General features: G+C 50.1%; 6 protein-coding genes across 6 annotated transcripts; 3 read left to right on the top strand and 3 right to left on the bottom strand.

Moving 5' to 3' along the window:
* The first annotated feature begins 1,428 nt into the window (after positions 1-1,428).
* P174DRAFT_441094 (uncharacterized protein) lies at positions 1,429-2,068 on the top strand. The gene has a single exon (XM_024827228.1). The coding sequence runs from the start codon at positions 1,711-1,713 to the stop codon at positions 1,879-1,881; it is 171 nt and encodes a 56-aa protein (XP_024682428.1). The 5' UTR covers positions 1,429-1,710; the 3' UTR covers positions 1,882-2,068.
* Positions 2,069-2,672: 604 nt separating this feature from the next.
* On the bottom strand, positions 2,673-4,581 carry P174DRAFT_459973 (D-arabinono-1,4-lactone oxidase; the record flags this gene model as incomplete). Its single annotated transcript, XM_024829826.1, has 3 exons — positions 2,673-3,978; positions 4,005-4,441; positions 4,564-4,581. 3 exons carry the CDS (start codon positions 4,579-4,581, stop codon positions 2,673-2,675), a joined length of 1,761 nt encoding a protein of 586 aa, XP_024682427.1.
* A 214-nt stretch (positions 4,582-4,795) lies between these two features.
* On the bottom strand, positions 4,796-10,467 carry P174DRAFT_441091 (putative gelsolin repeat protein). The gene is made up of 14 exons (XM_024827227.1): positions 9,998-10,467; positions 9,802-9,856; positions 9,668-9,780; positions 9,571-9,643; positions 9,435-9,534; positions 9,396-9,398; positions 9,255-9,365; positions 9,057-9,233; positions 8,943-9,017; positions 8,914-8,918; positions 7,049-8,880; positions 5,471-7,010; positions 5,354-5,449; positions 4,796-5,303 (listed from the first exon to the last, which is right to left on the bottom strand). The coding sequence occupies exons 1-14, from the start codon at positions 10,158-10,160 to the stop codon at positions 5,060-5,062; spliced, it is 4,587 nt and encodes a 1,528-aa protein (XP_024682426.1). The 5' UTR covers positions 10,161-10,467; the 3' UTR covers positions 4,796-5,059.
* Positions 10,468-11,449: 982 nt separating this feature from the next.
* P174DRAFT_450781 (ADP-ribosylation factor-like protein 2) lies at positions 11,450-12,572 on the bottom strand. The gene is made up of 6 exons (XM_024828966.1): positions 12,479-12,572; positions 12,312-12,422; positions 12,242-12,258; positions 12,037-12,182; positions 11,883-11,963; positions 11,450-11,817 (listed from the first exon to the last, which is right to left on the bottom strand). The coding sequence occupies exons 1-6, from the start codon at positions 12,535-12,537 to the stop codon at positions 11,686-11,688; spliced, it is 546 nt and encodes a 181-aa protein (XP_024682425.1). The 5' UTR covers positions 12,538-12,572; the 3' UTR covers positions 11,450-11,685.
* An 875-nt stretch (positions 12,573-13,447) lies between these two features.
* P174DRAFT_441090 (uncharacterized protein) lies at positions 13,448-16,028 on the top strand. The gene is made up of 3 exons (XM_024827226.1): positions 13,448-15,333; positions 15,424-15,869; positions 15,946-16,028. Exons 1-2 carry the CDS (start codon positions 13,924-13,926, stop codon positions 15,640-15,642), a joined length of 1,629 nt encoding a protein of 542 aa, XP_024682424.1. The 5' UTR covers positions 13,448-13,923; the 3' UTR covers positions 15,643-15,869; positions 15,946-16,028.
* A 249-nt stretch (positions 16,029-16,277) lies between these two features.
* Positions 16,278-19,067, top strand: drs1 (putative ATP-dependent RNA helicase DRS1). The gene is made up of 2 exons (XM_024828965.1): positions 16,278-18,170; positions 18,228-19,067. Exons 1-2 carry the CDS (start codon positions 16,404-16,406, stop codon positions 18,939-18,941), a joined length of 2,481 nt encoding a protein of 826 aa, XP_024682423.1. The 5' UTR covers positions 16,278-16,403; the 3' UTR covers positions 18,942-19,067.
* The last annotated feature ends 353 nt before the right edge of the window (positions 19,068-19,420 follow it).

Here is a 19,420-nt window from a genome sequence, read left to right as displayed (position 1 = left end):
TTTCCCAGCAGTGACACATACCTTGGGGTAATATGGCTCCAAAAAATGAGTCAGTCACACCAGAGAGCTCGTGCCGCAGGAGCAAAGGTTGATTCGAGACGGTGAGGCATGATAGACGCCTATCGGTGATTTCGACCACTGTCATTGGTGAATGGCTGGCCAGCGCAGTCCCCCAATCGCAATCGTCACACCCTGTCCATCGGTATGTATGCAGTCAATGGGCGCGTGCCTTCGTCTGAGTTCAGTGTCATGCCAAGGCGGTATAGTAGCTAATCCAACGTTATCCAATCTTCGTGGCACGGTTTTGCCTGTAGTCAATGTCGAAGCCTGCATCAAGTTGGGCGGATAGTTCACATCCTTGGACAAAGTTCTGTGAGCTGTGCCACCGATTGCACTAGCGAGATACTTGTAAGCGGGACATCCATAGCCCCAACGATGTCAGCTAGGACAGACGATATTGGGTTTGGCAAATTAAGTGCATGGACAATAACTGGGACCAGGCAGTGACATTTCTCGCTGTTGTGTGATGAGTAATAGTGCCAGGAGGACGAAGGACAACAAGCACATCACATGACGGACAATATCGAGTCAAACAGTCGGTAATGACTGGTAGAAAATGATACCTGATGAAAATCCCAAATATAAAATGAAGCAGAACCAGGGATTGTCCCAGTGATGACAAAAGTTGATGTGCATGAGCAGCCTCAGCCGATCAAGCCCTGATTCGACTGAAAAGGTGCAGAGGGGCGGGGGCGGCATGCTAAGACCGCATATCACTCTGTAATGCATGGGCTTGTTAGGAAAGTACCGTGCATAGCAGCAACAGCAACTGACACGTCTGAAATGCTATCAAATGCTCCTGGTGATAGGGAAATTGACAAGGTGGCATAAGCACACCTTGCTCGATGCCCAGATGATCTTGCTGATCAGTAAATCGCCCGTGCAGGTTGAAGAAAGCAAATCTAACAACGACCCAGAACCGGCAGCGAGAGAAATCGGCTGAAGCAACAGGACTCTGTAGATGGTTTTTAGGTCTGATCTCACCCGGTCCTTACCCCTCTCTTAAGACGGATGATTAAGGTCAGGGGAGATACAGCAGGAGTACTCCATACGTAGTGTACACGCATTGCCCAACTCAATTTTCCCTTCACTACAAGCAACAGCGTGTATGCGATGGCCTTACCTAAGACAATTCGAGACCGATAGAAGAAGAGTTTCCCACATTGAGACGCACGGGGAGAAGACATGGGGTTGTATGCTTGCAGTAGTTTCGCCTTCCTGCAGCTTTGACACTCGTAGCTCCAAGAACGGGGTCAAAGAGCGAAGGTCGCCGATGAGAACCCCCTCATTTAGTAATTCGATTTAAGTAAGACGTATAATAATGGCAACTGCAGTACTCGTATGGTCGCAGATGCCACTTGAGCATCGCAAAGATCCAATCACCAGGATATTGTTTTGGAGATGTTGCGATGCTGTCAAGTCGAGAAACGGCGATCAGAGTCCCCCAGGCCGTGCTACATCGGTTGGTCGTCGTAGGATATACCTCTGCCTTGGAGTTGAAGTTTATTACGCGTTCAGACGAGCCAATTGACGGGTCTTGATGCCGACCAAGAATAAGGATGAGGACTAGATAGACTGAGGTTGAGGATGAGAATGAAAATGAGTGGGGGAAAGTGCGGAGCCAAGTCGAAAGAGTGGTGATACCCGAATATGGCAGGTCGGCATCGTCAACAGCAGCAGCAGCAGCGACAACAACAGCAACTATCTGCAGCCTCTTCCTTACAAAGTATCAATCAAACACCAGAGCAATCAATGAAAGACAGGCTCATCCACAAGAGAAGAAGTGAGGACCTGAGTTGGTTACATGAACGAGTCCCATGATTCTCACAGCAGTTGGTCTGACTCTCTGTCAAGGCCCTCTGTGCATGCCAACCTGCATGTTGTATCAAGTCATCCTGGTATTGCGTGCATGGAATGACATAAACAAGCATATCTATCCGGCCTTACCCCGAGAGCTCGTACGCCGTCTCCGCAAGGGAAATGGATGCTGTTAATCGGGCTGATAATGTACTGGCTAAAAGCCGAATAGTGCCTAACTGGTGCGTTCAAGTTTCAAGATGCGCCATGATGGTTAACTCTAAGTGTCATTTCAGTTAGTGCCAGGCTTGCGGTCGAAACGTCAGCCAGGGTGACGACTGACCGTCTCGATTTGGGGCAGATAAAAATGTAAATGCTTTCTTTTCCTCTCGAACACAGCACAGCCGGAATGCTACCCTGCCAAAATATCACATTAAGCTTGATTCAGGTAGCACAAAGACCCCAGGGACAAGGCTCTTTTACTCTCAACAGCATGACCGGATAAATATCCAATGACTAAACTGAGCGGTTGCCGGAGAATCTTGCCTTTTGTAACATGCCCGACGGCGAGGTACTGCTTCTGTACAGCAAACATCGACGCGAACTAGAAGGACGAGATGGGACGACGAATACCAACGTTGCATCGTTCATCTACAAGCTTAAAAGGAGATACTATAGACTAAAACCATCACCGGAGACAATATAAACCATCCAGGAAGAATGACTCAGGGGAAAGGGATTCGCGCCAGCCATTAAGAGGGCTCAAAAAAGGCAGTTTGTTTGTTAATTTAGGTCATCTGTCAGGCATCCTCGTTTTACGAGTGGTCACCTGGAAGCACAACACTTGCCTCACCAGCAGCGAGCAAGTCGAAACTTTCCTCGCTGGTGGCTGTCATAGGAGGACTGTAACCTGATACATCGTGGAGACTCTTCTCCTCGAGACTCGACAAGGCAGCAGCTGAACGCCCTGAAGTCGCCTGCCACCGCTTATCTCCAATCCATTCGAGACCATCACCAGCTCCACGAATATCTACCCGGCGACGGAGCTGTTCGCGCTCCGAAAGCGGGAAAGCGGTTGAGCTGGCCGACTCCGTTTCTTTCTCGTCGCCAGACAAGGGTAGGTGGCGATGATGCCATTCTCCGAGGAACAAGCCGTCAGGATCTACTTCCTTCCGCACTTTCAGCCACTCATCCATGTCCTTGCCGTAGAGCTCATGCAGCTCCTGGCGCCCTGTTTTGAAATTCTTGGCCCAGTGTGGCTTCGCGCCCAACTCCCGCATGAGCCACTCGAACGCTTCGTAGTAGCGATCCTTACATGGGGGATCCCGATGGTATGGACGATAGAGTGTCGCATTGAGATACAAAGTAGGCCCATCGGCGCAAGTGGGGTCAAGGAAAGGGCGAGGTTTTCCCAAATAGGTGGAATCCGCGACTCTGACTTCGACGGGGCAGTGTACCCACAGCCCATCAACAGGGAACGGGATACGAGCGGTCTCCATATCACCATGAAGCCAGGCCGACAGGCGTGTGATTGCTTCCGGGCCCTTCGCGAGAGGGAGTGCCCATTCGTTGACAAACTGTGAGTACAGACAGTTCATCAAGAGCCCCTCACGGGCAGGCTCTACGGCTTCCGTCACCGTCTTCTCCGCCTTGAACCCATACTGCAAGCCAAAGATAAACCATTCAACCCAGGGAAGGATACGGGGGAAATAGTTGGAGAGCGCTAATAGGTTATGGTAGACATGATAACCAATCCACTCCCCATAGAACGTCTTGGGAGGTTTCCGCAGAGGCAGATCAGTCTTGTCCGCATGCCAGACAATCGCACTCTTCTCATATGGCATCCACCAGACACGCACGAACTCATGCGAAGTCCACAGACCGGAGGACCACTCGGCCAGCACGCTGGAGAGCCGTCGTCGCGTCTGTCTCCAAGCAACCTTGAATATCGGTTCAGCCTGGAAAGTGACCTCGACAATGATACCCAATGCCCCGAGAGAGATCAAGGCCGCGCGGAAAAGATCCGGGTTGCTGGTTGCGCTACAGCGCACCAGCTGCCCGTTCGCCAACATCAGAGTCAGCGAAATGATACATTCTGAGATCAGGCCATGCCGCAGGGAGCTGCCATGGGTCCCAGTTGAAATGACCCCGCGATAGACTGGCTGTCGATGCTGCCTAAATTCGACAACGTCAAACCATGTTCCTCCAACCGCCGACCGAGATCTCTCAACCGTATGCCGGCCTCGACAGTCACAACATGTGTCTCCCTATCAATATGTAGAACGCGATTGAAATCGTCGAGGTTGACCAACCACGAAGAAGTGCAGGTTAAATCGGACGGCGAATGACCGCTGCCGACGGTGACCAGGCGACGACGGCACCGACGAGCCAGCGTCACCACCTTCTGGATTTCGGCGATAGACCGCGGTCGGATATACAATTCAGGGCGCGAGTAGAACGTCTTAGCCCAAGTGTGATGCAGATGGTCGGACGTCGCGCGGAGTACCGCGGGGTCGAGGGGGTTGAGCTCGCGAGAGATAGTTGGGTTCATCGTTTGACTAGAATAGACTTGCTGGAATTCCATCTGAGGAAAGGCATTTGGTTCAGAGCATCAAGGCATGATCGAAATGGATACTGGAGAAGAGGCAAAGAGTCGGAAAGAATGTCTGGTGAGATTGTCTTGGCCATTCACATGGCGCGGCATACCTGATTTGGATGGGTCATGATCCACATAAAGATTTTTCAGTTATTTAAGGTGAGAGGCGATAAAACGCGGCGGGCCGCATATCAGCGGGCCCCTTGCGGGCGATTTGATCGATCGCCGATGGTGATGAGTGATCTTTGTTATTTTAAGTTATCAAGATACATCTTGCGTTTGACAACCCTCAAGTCTTGAACTATATCGCGTAGATTGGTACAGACTACACTGAGAACTTTCCCTGGCTGTGTATGAATCCCAGCACAGTCGCCTGAATTTTATACAGTCAAGCCCAAGGACCCCTGTATGAAGAATACCTCTCTATGTGCAACCGAGAAATACAGTCAAATATCAAGTAGTACATGCTCCATCCCGGGCTCCGTGGATCAGCCAAGCTCCTTATCTGTACAGACCAGACTATGCACAATCCCACCATAAATTGAATCAGTTATGAACCAGAAAAGGGACAAAAAAAAATATATCAACATCGCCCGAAAATTGACTTCAAGAGCGAATAGACTCAATTGCCGCGTTTAGAGGAAACACTCGCGGACGCATTTGTGCAGACGGTTTGTCCCATTTGCGAAATGCGCTGCGAGCCGACTCGGGAATACCTCCGATGGAGACAAGACTGTTGGGAATGAAGGGCCGATCCTGAAGGGAAGCAGCCAGAATGCCATACTCGTGCGCAAACACGACCGCTGATGCGAATTCGGCAGGTTGTTGAGATGCTTGTTCACCAACAATACTATGCGCAAATCAGCAATTGTTCATTGGAGGCCCATCGCATTCACTTACACATAAATCTCGAAGAAGGTGTCCAGAATGTAGATGCCTTTGGCCGTAATGTCCTTCTGGCAGAATGGCACAATTTCCTGAACGGTGTCATTTGGTCTAATCACAGGGGAAGCTGACCCCGACACTCGTCGAAGCCAAAAACCGCCTGTTCGCTGACCCAGCTCGTGGTCTACTCGGAATAATCTCAGGCGATAATGGTCATGGTTCGGTTTCAGCCGCCAGTAATCTGAGTGCATGGATTCTTCGGCCTCTCGTTGGTGCGAAAAGACCTCAAAAAAGCTTTCAGGCTCCTCTCCTTCGGCCACTTCTTCGAACTCGCCCGTCAGGCCGAGATCCATGCCAATGAGGCGGGCGGCGCCAATCTCTTCAGCAGTACTTCCTTTGCCCTTCCACAGGTATAATTTGCCAAACATGGCAGAAATTACATAAGAGAAGCCTGAGCAAAGATTGCTTCTTGAGAAGTTGACCTCGTCAAACACCATTTGACCGAGATGTTTTCGTCCGCAGAGCATAAAGATGGCAGAAGAGCTGGAGCGGGAATTAGCCCCACGGCGTGTGATGAGGATCCCACCAAGGGCTTGTATGAATCTGGAAGTCTCTTTGCCTTGCTTGATAACCTCTAGCTTGCAGCCGTTTTCCCTGGCGACTTTGCGGGAGAATGGCTGCGCATCGTCCCTGGCCGCATCACTCACATCGTCACCGCACCAAAGGTGGGTTTCAGAGAGTGCAACTCCTTCCGACTGAAACACATGTACGCACAGGTACATACTTCCTTCGTAAAGAATGTATTCCTGGTTAACAGGAAGGTCCTGCCTCTTCCCATCACCAGTAATCTCCCAAAGTTGCCTCTTCAGAGTCCTAATTCTGAGATCGTCGGTCTTGCTAGTAAGCATCAATTGCGTGTCAATGTTCACGCGATCCTTTGAGTTTGGCAAAGCCTTGAAAAAGCCCGAAATGACTTCAAGGGATTCCTCGGCCTGGGGTACCAAAGACACTGATGATCTCGTCGATAAGGACTGTTGGTCGGCAGAGATTTTGCTCCATTTAGAAGGAACAGGAGGAGAAGGCAATGCTTTATCTCGAGAGTTTTCGATCGAACCACCAGATGTATAGTTCTTCGGGGATTTCTGCGGAGTTGCTCGAGGAGAGTGCAGTCGGTTCTCTCTAAAGGTTGTTCTGAGAGGAGAAGAAGACGGTGACGAATACTGATGTGGAGAACTCCGTATTTGCACTGGAACGGGTGACGAGGGCGGCATACTTGGCTTTGGCGGTAGAGTCGGTCTTCTCGAGGGAGAGTCTCCAAGATTTTCGATGTCTTCCGAATCGTCCTTGGGGGGAGGCGAAGGGTCCATATCCATCGAAGACTTGGAGTCCCGGTGTGCGAGCTTTTGCTCGAGTCTACGCTCTATAAGATGCAGTATGGTTCGCTTGAATTCCACTGGTTTTTCAGAGGCTGAATAAGTCAGTGGAGGCAGGGTCGGCTCAGAGACCATGGGGCTAGTTGTTTCAGCGTCCGGAAGCGGCCAACCGACAGAAGTCATCGCAATATCTTGGCTGGATAATGGCGCCAATTCCGTTTCATGAATATCAGATGAAGAGTTATCGTTCTCTGGAACGGTCGCAGCATCGTTGATCAGCGGCGTCGTCGATTCCGTGACTGCAAGCTTGGGTAGGCGCCTTTTTGGCCCCTCGCACGGTTCTTCGTCATATGGGTAAGAGGTGCAGTAGCCTGACTGTCAGAGAATTCGGAGCTACCTTCCCGCATTGAGTCTGTCGAGAAGTGCTTGGTTGAGTTCCCACTGATAATAGGAGGGCCGCGAGACAAGAGACCCGCCAAGGCAGGGTTTATTCGGCCTGCGAGTTGACCTTTAGTAGCAAGACCTTCAGTAGCAGCAGGCGCTTCTGCAGCCTCCGCAACAGTCCCCGACGGCAGAGCACGCACCGGTTTGATGGCCTCTTCAATCTGCTTGTCCCTTATCTCAGACGTGTTCTCTGCGGTGAATGCTGAGTCTGTGATCAACTGATTCTCGAAATCATCGCCCTTGGTCTCCACATTTCCAGCCTCAGAAGATGCCAAATCCGCAACCTGGTCTTTCGGTCTGTTGGGCGCTGAAACCTCTGCTGCAGTCTGCGAGTACTGTGCCTCCTGCGCCTGTTCGTCCTTACGCGGGGAAGAAGGCGACTCCTGGTCATTCTTGAGACCGTTCGGTGTTGGGTAGTCCTCAGATGACGGCGAAGTCAAGGCACCACCAGAATAGGTGCTCCTACTGCTGCTGCTAGATTTAGACAGGTTATTCCGTTTGGCAATCGCTTCTGGAATCATTTTCGCAGGAGCATCGATTTCTCCGGCCGTGTTACGTCTCAGTGAGCCTCCGCTCGCTTTCATTGCCTCTTTCTGCTTCAAGATACTTTCCTTCAGATCATCAACCTTCGGGGTCTTCTTCGGGCCGCCTGTCGCATTCAGCGCTGCTTTGCCCTTCAGGATATTATTTCTGAGCTCATCCGGGGCAACGTAGGTCGAAGACTCGGCTTTCTTTAATTTGCCAAACACATTCTTGAACTCCGGTTCCTGTTTCGGTGCTTCATCTTTGGTAATTTCTCGCTTTCGCAAATTCGCACGGAAATCTATCACAGGGGATTGTGGCTTTGGTCTGTTCAATAAAGGGTCTCGAGGAGATGAGAGAGGTGGACAGATCTCAGTTTTATTGACGGGTACTAGGAGGGACGGTGCACGTCTGCGTGTTGGAGCATCCTCGGTCTTGCCTTCCGGTCCACTTTCTTGCTTTGTAGGCGAAGCTTCGGGCTTCGTATCCACGGATTCGCGAGTATCCTCCACCTTCCGGGTAGCCTCATGATCGGGTGTTGTTTCAACCTTGGGTGTCTCTGCGGTCTTGGGTTCGCTGTCTTCAGAGTGGGACAACGGCTGGTCCCTGGATTCCTTAGATTTGTTGATGTCCAGATTACTTCGTAGATCCGGGATCCCAGAGACACTCTGGGTCTTATAGTGACTACCAGGTGCAGCTGAACGCATGAGCCCGACCGTAGTGACTTCCTTGAAGCTATTCAGGCGGCTTAGATCGACGCTTGCCCTTGATTGTCGATCTTTCGCCCATGATGTTTGCTGTGAGTGCTGCCTCTTGTGCTTTGGTGAGTCAGGCCGATTAAGAGCGCTCTCGAGCCATGTCGATTTTGTGGGACTCCAGCGCCTGGGATCCATGGTCCTCGAGACAACGGGGCTCGCGGACGGCAACGAATTCGAGTCGGAGTCGTGTCCATTTCCGCTCAATGCGCTGAGAGCTCTGACGCGAAGCGTAGGTCTGGCGGTAGCTTCGTCTGTCTCCACCTTGTTCACCATCGGCGGCGTTGCCGGCCTTTCGCTCTCCTTCGCATTGTGGACAATCGTTGCCTCGCTGTGGCTGGAACTTGGTCTCTGGGACGCAATGAACGGGTCCTCGCGGCCAAGCCTCGACGGAGATACAGGAGCATGCACATCGCCATACGCTGGGCCAGCAATGCTATTGCGGTTGCTGGCAAAGGAATTGCCTCGGCTTACCCCTGACGGTAACTGTGCACTCCATCTCTTCGAGACACTATCCGATCGCTTCATCATGGCGCTCTGCACAAAGCCTCCAAGACCTTTTGTCGGCGACGATGAACGAGAACGCTCGGGGGAAAGGCGCCTCGGGGAGGGAGGTGTCGCGACCTGTTCTGGCTCGAGTTTTTGGACGCTTGAAAGGGGTACGGGAGATCCGAGTCCAGTTGCCGTCGAGACAGAAGATATGCTCGAGTATCGATGTCCCAAACTACTATCCCCGAAAGTCGAGCTTGCCCTGGATGGGGAACGCGATCTTTCTTCTCCGACTTCCGGTTGTGAGTTCTGCTTCTCATCCCCAGGCGGAACTTCTGGATTCGTTTCAGTGCCTTCGTCGCTTGTGCGGATTGAGCCCTGGCCAGTCTTTTCAGCGTCCGGCTTTTCCTTGGCAATCCCTCTAGTGATTGAGTCGGGAGTTTCCTCCGCTCTTGTTGTCTGACCGGCGGTAACATCCTTGGAGGAAGGCGAAAGCGTCAGCGGACTGCGAACATTTTTGTGATCATCGTTCGAGAAATTAGACAAGCCACTCAGGCGATTGAGACGGGTTGGGGAGCGCGTAGGAGAGGGAGGGAAAAACGATCTGTTGCCGCTCATATCCCGAGACGACGGTCGTTGTTGCCAGGACAGGGTCCCTGCTCTACTGCGCGCAAGAGTTGAAGTAGTAGTTGCTCTCGGTGAGGATTCCATCTCCCTCCCGTCTAGTTTTGACCCTTCCAGATCACCATTCGTACCAATTGACGTGTCGTCTCGAAAGGGGTCGGATCTGGCGCCTGTGGCATGTTCAGGTGTCCGAGGTGTGGGCGAGAGTTGTTCTGGAGGCTCGATCCCACGCTGACTGAGGGAAGAAATGCTCAACCGAGCGGAATCCAATATTGGGGAGTCCTTTGTTGGCGAAATCGACCGCGCTCGTTCTACACAGGGTCGGCAAAGAAGACGAACAAGATCAGCCTTTGATTATTTTAATTATCCGAGGGCTCGGGGCAGCCCATGGAACGAGACAGCAAAAGCAATAGATGATTGGAATGACTGAGAAGACTAGGGACGCCAAATACCAGCTCTTCGAGCCTGCCTCTCCTTGCGACTCTGCATGATTTCCTCCTCCAACTTCTTGGTCCGTTCCTCGTCCTCCTTATCGCGTTTCTCGCCTAGCTCCCGAATCCGCTGGAGGAAGTCATTGACATCCTCTGAACTGTCCGCATCGGTAGTAACTGTCATGGCACCCTAGGTATGAGAATGCACAAGCAAAAGGAAAGGGAAAGGTGACAAAGGAGATTATCAGAAAGAAAAAGCAATAATGACGAGTATAATCGGCCGGGATCACCCAGTAGACTGAACCGGGTTGGTGTGGGGTACTGGCAAGAAAAAGCGCAAACGTAATGATCGCAGTGGACGATGGAGGGGAAGGGGATAAAATCAATGTTTATCGAACTGCCTAGGCAGATAGATACCGGATAATGTACGAGTAAGGCAGTGGTACTTCCCAGTGTCTCCCACGGCGCGTCTCAGGTTATCCCAGGTTGTGGGACGTCGCGCTTTTTTAAGTCACTTTACTAGTGTCATATTTGGATCGATATTAATATTATTTTCAGCTGGCCTCACTCGCTCAGCAGGACACACAAAAACTGTGAGCACACTGCCCCACCGCGTCCTTGCTGAAAATGCGCCCGACACGCTCGTCTCTGTCGTCTACCTGACTATCCATCCACACCAACGCCCAATCCATGTCTCCCTTTTTGGAAGATTGGCAAGATATTGGAGTCATACAGCAGTGTTGTAAATAGTGGACTAGTACTCCGTACTCATCATTCAGAACTTTAAAGAGGTATCTGATCCCCTGTGTAGCACCAAAATGGCCACTGAAGGGACACAAAATGACTTATTCTTCTTGTTTGCAAGCAGCTTGTTTTGATGTTTACTCTTTACCAAGAGTGGCCATGTGGTGGGCCTTCTCTGCCGCCCCGCGACCCAGAAAACAGTTGCGAAACCAGCTCTTGATGTCTTGGATATTTAGAGAGTAGATAGACGCTAGATAGTTGCCAGATATCTGGGTTTGTGTTTGAACTTAGCAGTCTAGTCTTCAAAAAACAGAACGAATGTCGTCATAGTCAGGTATCATCAACAGGGAGTTTTGGACGGTCGGCTCAACGTTTGACGCCATACGCATCATAATGGATGGGATGTTGACTCAAATAGTGTCATCCCTTGTGAAGCCACAAAGTGTTTAACTTGTCTTTACTGACAACTCTGTGCGACGGTCAGCTTGATGATTGCTAGCATCTTTAGAACACAGTCAGCCATCGAGATTTGTGTTCTTGGACTATTATCGCTTATCGGGCCCTCCTTCAGGCCTCATTTGCAGCCTGATTGTGGAGAGAGAACAGCCTGAGAAGGCGATCGCACTTATTTGAGGAGAGTTTTTACCCTTTTCTTTGCATGTAGATGAGTGATAGCTGGTTGAGATCAGATAATACCGGATATGAGAGAAAATAACAGAATGAGGACATGGGCTTTCTTCAAATTTTAAGAAACGACTAAATGGTTGGTTGCAGACATATATGTAGAGTAACACAGAGCATGTTTCGCTGGATTGAAAAACGACAGACTCATTTCATCTTAGCATTAGTGATATCAATGATTTCTCGAGTGTTGATCTGACCCAAGAAGCATCAACATAAATCCGTATTGGAGTTGAAAATTCCAGACGCTCAAGCGTACTCGACAGAAGCGGGTAGAGACGGGGTCAGTAGAGGAAAAGTCTGTCTTTCGCATCCTGCACTACCCATTGTAAGCCTTCAAGGAGATTCTTGCCTGTCATGGCACTGCAGGGCAATATAGTCCATTTATGAGTCTTTATTGAATCCAGGCGAAGCCGCTGGAGAGATGTCAGTAGATGTTCGTAGAGCCCACCAAATATATCAAGACGCGCCAACAACTTACTTCACGGACTTCATCTTCCGTCATACATCCCTCTACATCTGTCTTGTTCAAGAATATCAGGAGACTTGCTCCCATCAGGCGCTGGAGGGCGTTAGCCAAACCGATGCTCATCAACGAAAATTCCGCAGAGGAGCGGGGAAATTGGCCGCCGTACCTCTTCGAGGAGTAGGCCTGCGAGTTCATCCCGGCAATCGCCAACTCGAAGACGGTCTGTTGCATCTACCACCCAGACAAGTGTGTCAGTCTTCTCAAAGTAGTTTTTCCAGTATGACCGAAGGGTTTTCTGTCCCCCGACGTCCCCTGGCGGCAAAAAGTCAATCGAAGTTCCTTGCGGAGATCTGACTACTGGCTTCTCTCACATATGTTCAATCTATATCTGTGTCCGGAGTCAGTTATCAAGATGACTGAGATCGTTAGAGTTGAAGTTACCCTTCAAAATCTATTGTTTTGATAATGAAGCCTAGTGTAGGGCTGACAGTTGTGACATCTTCGTTCATAATCTGCTTCACAATCGTTGTCTTCCCAGCATTATCAAGACCACTAGCATCGATCGTGAGCATCCAGATGGGTCATTTCTTAGTTGCTGAAAGACTTACAGCATCAGAATTCTCATCTCTTTGTCCTTTAAGCGAGCCTTTCTCAATATTGACAGCATTTTGGCCAAATGTGTCCTCTTGAATCTGTTTCGTTGGCTTAGTTGTGGTTGGATAAAACCCCTACATACAGGCGAAAAATAGAGATTCGGTCAGAATTTAGAGCTAATCCACCAGAGTGATCCAACAATTCTCTATAGTATTTAATTTATGATGTGGAAAATACTCATTAGTAGCTTACTCCTAAGTTGATTTTGCCTTGCTCTCATTTTTGCTGTGCTTTTGTGAGTGTACTTATTCTTTCTAAGCTTTCTGCTACCCAGAGAAGCCCTATACTTCTTCTCATATCCTACCTCAGATAGACCTAAGAAGTGACTGTGGTAACTTTTAGGACCAGCAAATATACCAGGGCTCTCAGATAGTGCTATAAACCCATGTTATTAATCATAAGGCCACATCATAATCTGTTAGCGTTTTTAGACGACTGCTTCTTTCACTACAGTTTTCTATCACTAGTAACTCAGCAGGAAACATCCGTTTTCCTTTCACTTCATATTCACCTCAGACCGTACTTGCCCTAACTATCGCTTAAGACCTATCTTCCCCCCATGCACCCTGGATGGTGACTCATGATACTCACATCTTCTGGTCCGGAACATTCTCTTCTAGGTTATCCACACCATTCCTTGATGACTAGCCGCCATGGACAGGCAAGCTCATCACGGTCAGCCGAATGCCCCAAGTAGGCATAGGGCTAATAGGTCGAAGACTCAGTCCCAGCAAGATCCTGCCTACCCTGAGTCTGGGTTAAAAGCTACAAACGATCTCCCCTCAACATTCGCAAAGCCTCGAGCTTTCAGAAAGAGAAGACCGAAACAGAGTGAGTCTTTTAAGACTCAGCCTGACAACCACCGTCCGGCTCCTAGTGATTCGAGTCCAAATCCAACGGACGGGCAGATCACTATTCACTCTACAGTACGCGACCTCGGAGCATCACAAAATGACTCAGAGAGACTGAGTAACGCCGAGTCCTCAAAATCCCCTGCTTGCTTAGTTTTGAGAATTCAGGGACCTTCTATTCCAAGTTCTGAAGCCCTGCACCAGAGACAAAGTGCAAGAGAGAAAGATAAGGAGGCCTCAGGCAGTTACAGAACACGCGCGCCGTTTGACTGGCGGCCTAAGAAATTCCATAGCAGAGCACCAGCTTCCACCCACCTCTCGCACCAGCCTCACACCCCACAGAAGAGATCAAAACTGAGTCAAGTCACCAACGCTGATATAGCTCAGATATCGCTCCCTTCACAAGGAAATACAAATATGGGTGAGTGACACTTGCTCCTTCTCTCTCAAATTGGCCAAAGACCGAGCTTCAGGAAGCTAACTAGCAGTCAGATCAAGTAGGAGACCGTCCAAACAAGACTGACAGCAATGGATCCGACGAAGTCGTCATGAATCGAGGGGCCAATTTCAAAGGTCGCAATCAAAGACAGCATCGGGGCGGAAGCGCACGTCTGAACAGCGATTCCGGGTATAGGGCTCGTCCAAGAACAACACCGCAGATACCGAGGCAGAATGCCGATGGGGCACCAAAGAGACCTGCTGCGGTGGAAAATCACACTCCCCAGGACCATGTTGGCTGCCAGATCAAAGTTCCGTCCGGCGTGCAAAAGACTGCAAACAAGGCTCCATCTCAAGAGGCTCTAGACGAGTTAAAGCGCCTTCAAGAAGAGATTGTTTTGCAAGCCCACCTGAATCGCTACAAAGACCATGAAGACGACGCAGCAAATCCAGAGAGCCTTGCGAAATGCAGGGACGGGCCAGGAACCGATCCAGAATCAGATGTCTACAAGAGCATCGCAAGGTGTAGGCTTGCAGCCAATCCAAATGCAACTTCTTCCAACCCAAGCTCTATTCCAGAGGATAAGTTCGAAGGGGACGTGGATGATAGATACTTCGTCGATGAAATCAGGTCTCGCGTCCAGAAGTTTTACGCTGCGAAACTTGATGCCCAGCGTGAGTCTTATCATAACAGCGTGTCCGTGTATTCGGCCATTGTTGACGGCCAGATCTTTCTTTCGCGCTACCCAAGTGCGGAGCATGAACGTCTTCAGAAAACTCCATCGAATGCTGAGCGCCAGACTGGCAATCAGGACGACAGTCATAAACCAGAGCACTGCTCCAATGTTAAGTGGGAGGATAGGTGGGAGATGCGTCCTCGTGCTTGCTCTACCTATGAAGGCTTTCGTGATTGGTTCCGTCATTGGCTAGAGATGGAGACAGGCGATAGCTCCAACATTGACATCCACCACCAAGCCTTTTTTGACGGAACCGCGCATATGGATGGTATCAAATCTTTGTACATTCTTGACTTGGGAGACGTCCCAACTTGTTTGGACATGACGAGTGAAGCAACACGTCTCCATTATCATGAAACGGCCGAAGGCTACTGCCACAACCTTGCATTGCATATGAAAGCGGCGGAAGAGGAGGCGAGGACACGCAGGAAACAAGCTCGAGATGCCTTTATAGAAGGTCTGAAGGTCTGTTCCCCAAAGGATCCAAATAGTCCTAGAGCAAACGTCTATCTTCGCAGTGTTGAAGACGGTGACATACCAGGACTGCTCATGATCTTGAATTGGTACGGCCAAAAGTCAAACTTGAGTTCAAGCTTAGGAACACTTGACGAACAAGACGTGCGTCAACGAATTGAGGATAGCAGACGTGCGAAATTGCCGTTCATAGTGGCTGCAGAGCGCAGACGCGGACCATCCGCCGACGACACCCCGGAGAAAATCCTCGGATATGCTTTGGCTAGAGATTCCTTGGGGCTTCAGACCACAGGTCGATACACAGCGGAGCTAGAAATTTATGTCAAACCGGACCACAAACGCCGAGGCATCGGAAAATGTCTCTTGGACAAACTGATTGAAGTTTGTGACGCTACTTACGTTCCCAAAAGGGGCTTCTGCTACGATGCCGGTTGCGATGACAAGACAGGCATTTACCCGGGCGGTTCCCGAACTCTCAAACGCCTTGTCTTTACCATCAGCTATTCCGCTCCTGAGAGATCCCAGATCAAGTGGCTCATCGACTGGCTTGAAAGGGATTACCACTTTGAACAGCAAGGCGTGCTCAAGGGAGCTCGAGTCAAGTTTGAGCGATTGTAAGTAAACCCTAGCATTGATCACGTGGATCCTAGACTTACCAAAACGTTCTCATAGCCTTGATGTCAGCTACCTTATTCGCAACGCTGGTTACGACGATGGTGATGCATTTCATGCTTGAAGGGGATAACCTTTCCGGAGATTGTATGGGCGTCTTCCTCCTTGTTCTGCATATTGAGCTGTCTCTGCTTCTTCGTCATCTCATCTCAAGGACCCTTTTTGTCTCCCCTCTTGTGTCTAGTCAGGCTTGGAATCTAGCAACTGAGGAGAACAGTGGTAGTTCAAGAAATGGAGATTTCAATATACCAAGTAATGAACCACTCGTTGCTTTTCGCGTCTCGCAGCTTCATTGCTCTCTTGATACACAATGATCATAATCATTAGGGAAAAAAACATCTCTTTGGAAGGATTGATCCAATATGCTTTGGATGCAGGTGGTAAGCTAGGCACTATTTAGTAGGTTTGATACGGACGTTACCTTAGTAAGCAAAGGCTGATAAAACAGGCTTTAGTAGACAACCAATCAAAGTTACAGAACAACTTTGCGGGTATTTTCTGCCGCGCTTAAGTCTCACCGCCTTCGCAATTTGAACTTTTTTCTTTCCTCTCCGCTCAGGAGAAAATAGAACTAGAAGTCCTGGGAGGAAAAACAGGGGTGGTTTGAGCTCCTCTACATCGGTTTCACTTGTTCTGTGTGAATCCTTACAGTCTAGTACGGCACCCTTTCGCACTTCTACGACCAATCGACGGTCGGTCTTTTAAAAATGGCTCCCAATGCCGCGACAAAAAAGCGGGCTGCCGCCAAAGATGACGATTTCGTGCTCACAATATCGGACGACGAGAACAATGTCCTCGAGAACGGTGTTGAGGAAGACGGCGACAATGCCGAGGAAGACACTCTTTCCAGCTCGAAAAAACGCAAGCGAGAGGCGGCGGAGGCACCGAAAGGCAAGAACAAGAAGCAGAAGCAATTGAAGAAAAGCAAGAAGGGCGAGAGCGCTGCTGGCGCAGTATCTGACGACCAATCCGGCGAAGAGGATGAGGCTGAGGCTAATGATGCTGGTGAGGATGATGGGGCGCTGGACTCGGAGTTCGAGTTCGACGTTGGCGGCAATGCTAATACGGGTGTGATCGAGGGATTTGATGGGTGGGAAGCGCGGAATGGAGCTGGTGCTGCCGATGCAGCCAAGAATGGGGATAAGAAAGCTGTGGATATTGATGATATTATTTCCAGGAGGAAAGCGAAGAAAGAGGCCGAGCTGAAAAAGAAGCAGCAGAAGGAGAAAAAGAGGAGGGAGGAGGAAGGAGAGGAAGAGGGTGAAGATGAAGATGCCGACTCTGATGGCGGTATGTCTGTGGACTTCCAGGACGACGAATTGCTTGCTGGAGACGGATTTGGTATGGGTGCCGATGGTGCGGATGAGAGTGGTGACGATGTGGAGAACGACGCTAGTGACAGCGACGATGCGGACGAACAGGGCAGCGAGGATGAGGATGATGATGATGATGATGCTGCTTCCGACAACGATTCAGTTGCGACTCCAGTAAACCATCCGGATGACGAAGCAGCTTCAGACGAGGAATCGGAAGCGGAGAGCGAGGTTGACGCTGAGGAAGCGGAAAAGCGCAAGGCTTTCTTTGCGCCTGAAGAAAAGTCTACAGCCGCGTCGGCTTCTAACCGATCATTCCAGGACTTCAATCTGTCTCGACCGATCCTCCGTGGTCTGGCATCTGTCAATTTCACCACACCCACTCCCATCCAGCAAAAGACGATCCCCGTGGCTCTCCTTGGTAAAGACATCGTGGGTAGTGCTGTTACTGGCTCAGGAAAGACAGCTGCATTCGTTGTTCCGATTCTCGAGCGTCTTCTGTTCCGCCCTCGAAAAGTCCCCACCAGTCGTGTTGCTATCCTTATGCCCACTCGTGAATTGGCGGTTCAGTGTTACAATGTGGCTACAAAACTGGCTACTCATACTGACATCACCTTTTGTCAACTTGTCGGTGGTTTCAGCCTTCGCGAGCAGGAGAATATCTTGAAAAAGCGGCCTGATGTGATCATTGCAACTCCTGGTCGTTTTATCGACCACATGCGGAATTCCCCCAGCTTCACTGTCGACACACTGGAGATTTTGGTTCTTGATGAAGCTGATCGAATGTTGGAAGATGGTTTCGCTGACGAACTCAACGAAATCTTGACAACTATTCCCAAGTCGCGGCAAACAATGCTTTTTTCGGCTACAATGACAGACTCCGTGGACAAGCTCATTCGGGTTGGTCTCAACCGTCCAGTTCGCTTGATGGTCGACTCCAAGAAGAATACATCCATGAACCTGACCCAGGAGTTCGTCCGGTTACGGCCTGGTAGGGAGGACAAGCGCTTGGGATATCTCCTTTACCTGTGCAACGAAATCTACACTGGACGGGTTATCGTCTTCTTCCGGCAGAAGCGCGAGGCCCATCGGGTTCGCGTTGTCTTTGGGCTATTGGGACTCAAAGCGGCAGAGCTTCATGGTAGCATGAGCCAAGAACAGGTATGTCAACTTATCAGCTAAGATAATTACTCGAAACTGGACTAATCAGGACTACAGCGTATCAAAAGTGTTGAGAACTTCCGAGAAGGCAAAGTAGCCTTCCTGCTTGCTACTGATTTGGCGTCCCGTGGTCTGGATATCAAGGGTGTTGAAACGGTTATCAACTACGAAGCGCCTCAGAGCCACGAGATCTACCTGCATCGTGTCGGTCGAACAGCGCGTGCTGGCCGTTCCGGACGCGCATGTACCATTGCAGCCGAGCCGGACCGCAAGATCGTCAAGTCGGCCGTGAAGGCCGGCAAAGCGCAAGGTGCCAAGATTGTCAGCCGCGTGGTTGACCCAGCCGTTGCGGATGAATGGGCCGCTAAGGCCAAGGGCTTGGAAGATGAGATCGAGGACGTGTTACAGGAGGAGAAGTTGGAGAAGCAGATGGCACAGGCAGAAATGCAAGTGACCAAGGGAGAGAATATGATCAAGCACGAAGCCGAGATCATGTCGCGGCCGAAGCGCACATGGTTCGAGACTGAGCGTGACAAGCGTGCGGCGCGCAAATCGGGTGCTACCGAGCTCAACGGACCATCTAAGAAGGATAAAGTAAAGCTGAGCAACAAGGATAAGAAACGGCTTGACGATGCGCGCCAGCGTCACGAGGGGAATATCGGTTGGAAGAAAGGCAAGGCTGACCGAGAAGCTCCCAAGCAGGATAAGAACAAGGGGAGCAAGAACAAAAGTGACAAGAAGAATAAGATCAAGATGAAGGGAAAGAAATGAGGAGGGGGCTACATCAACTGTGTATAGAATTGCATTAGAACCTAATATAGGTTGCGAATATCTCTTCAAGGCCTTTGTTTTGGTGTCCTTTGGTGCATCAGTCTTTACATCTACATAGAGCGGCCGTATATATACTGTCATCTACACCTGCCCTCTCCCAAAATGACTCAAATTGAAGCTATTCCAGTCCTCTATCGTAAGGCTTGACTGTTTCAACCAATCGTTCCACTTCCAGTCGACGGCTACTGGCGGTTAACCACGGTGGAGTATGGCCTCTTGGCCTGAGGCCCATGTAATTGTCTCCGATCATCGGCCCCGCATTGAGTAGAACATCTTCCAGCTTACTGCACCGACAAGCATCAGGGAACATAGAATGGCTGGAAGAGAATCAATCAAAACATTCAATCCGCTTCAGAAGTTCAGAACCTTAAGCTATCAACACTCGCCGAACACACCTGCAACAATTCATACGCCAACAT

This window comes from Aspergillus novofumigatus (assembly GCF_002847465.1).
Source record: "Aspergillus novofumigatus IBT 16806 chromosome Unknown P174scaffold_4, whole genome shotgun sequence".
NCBI classification, from domain to species: domain Eukaryota; kingdom Fungi; phylum Ascomycota; class Eurotiomycetes; order Eurotiales; family Aspergillaceae; genus Aspergillus; species Aspergillus novofumigatus.
The sequence above is the reverse complement of the archived record's forward strand: the minus strand, read 5'-3'. Positions and strand labels throughout refer to the sequence as shown.

Excerpts from the sequence above, each read along its gene's own strand:
- P174DRAFT_441094 (XM_024827228.1), top strand. The coding sequence starts at position 1,711 with ATGGCAGGTCGGCATCGTCAACAGCAGCAGCAGCAGCGACAACAACAG.
- P174DRAFT_441091 (XM_024827227.1), bottom strand. The coding sequence starts at position 10,160 with ATGACAGTTACTACCGATGCGGACAGTTCAGAGGATGTCAATGACTTC. Across the intron at positions 9,535-9,570 it reads CGCAGTAGAGCAGGGACCCT|CGGCAACAGATCGTTTTTCC; the intron begins GTCCTGGCAACA and ends TCGGGATATGAG. Across the intron at positions 9,018-9,056 it reads AAAAACTCGAGCCAGAACAG|CGTTCTCGTTCATCGTCGCC; the intron begins GTCGCGACACCT and ends CTTTCCCCCGAG.
- P174DRAFT_450781 (XM_024828966.1), bottom strand. The coding sequence starts at position 12,537 with ATGCTGTCAATATTGAGAAAGGCTCGCTTAAAGGACAAAGAGATGAGA. Across the intron at positions 11,964-12,036 it reads CAGGCCTACTCCTCGAAGAG|CGCCTGATGGGAGCAAGTCT; the intron begins GTACGGCGGCCA and ends AACGCCCTCCAG. Across the intron at positions 11,818-11,882 it reads CGGAAGATGAAGTCCGTGAA|CGGCTTCGCCTGGATTCAAT; the intron begins GTAAGTTGTTGG and ends ACATCTCTCCAG.
- P174DRAFT_441090 (XM_024827226.1), top strand. The coding sequence starts at position 13,924 with ATGAATCGAGGGGCCAATTTCAAAGGTCGCAATCAAAGACAGCATCGG. Across the intron at positions 15,334-15,423 it reads CAGGTCGATACACAGCGGAG|GTTCCCAAAAGGGGCTTCTG; the intron begins CTAGAAATTTAT and ends GACGCTACTTAC.
- drs1 (XM_024828965.1), top strand. The coding sequence starts at position 16,404 with ATGGCTCCCAATGCCGCGACAAAAAAGCGGGCTGCCGCCAAAGATGAC. Across the intron at positions 18,171-18,227 it reads GTAGCATGAGCCAAGAACAG|CGTATCAAAAGTGTTGAGAA; the intron begins GTATGTCAACTT and ends TCAGGACTACAG.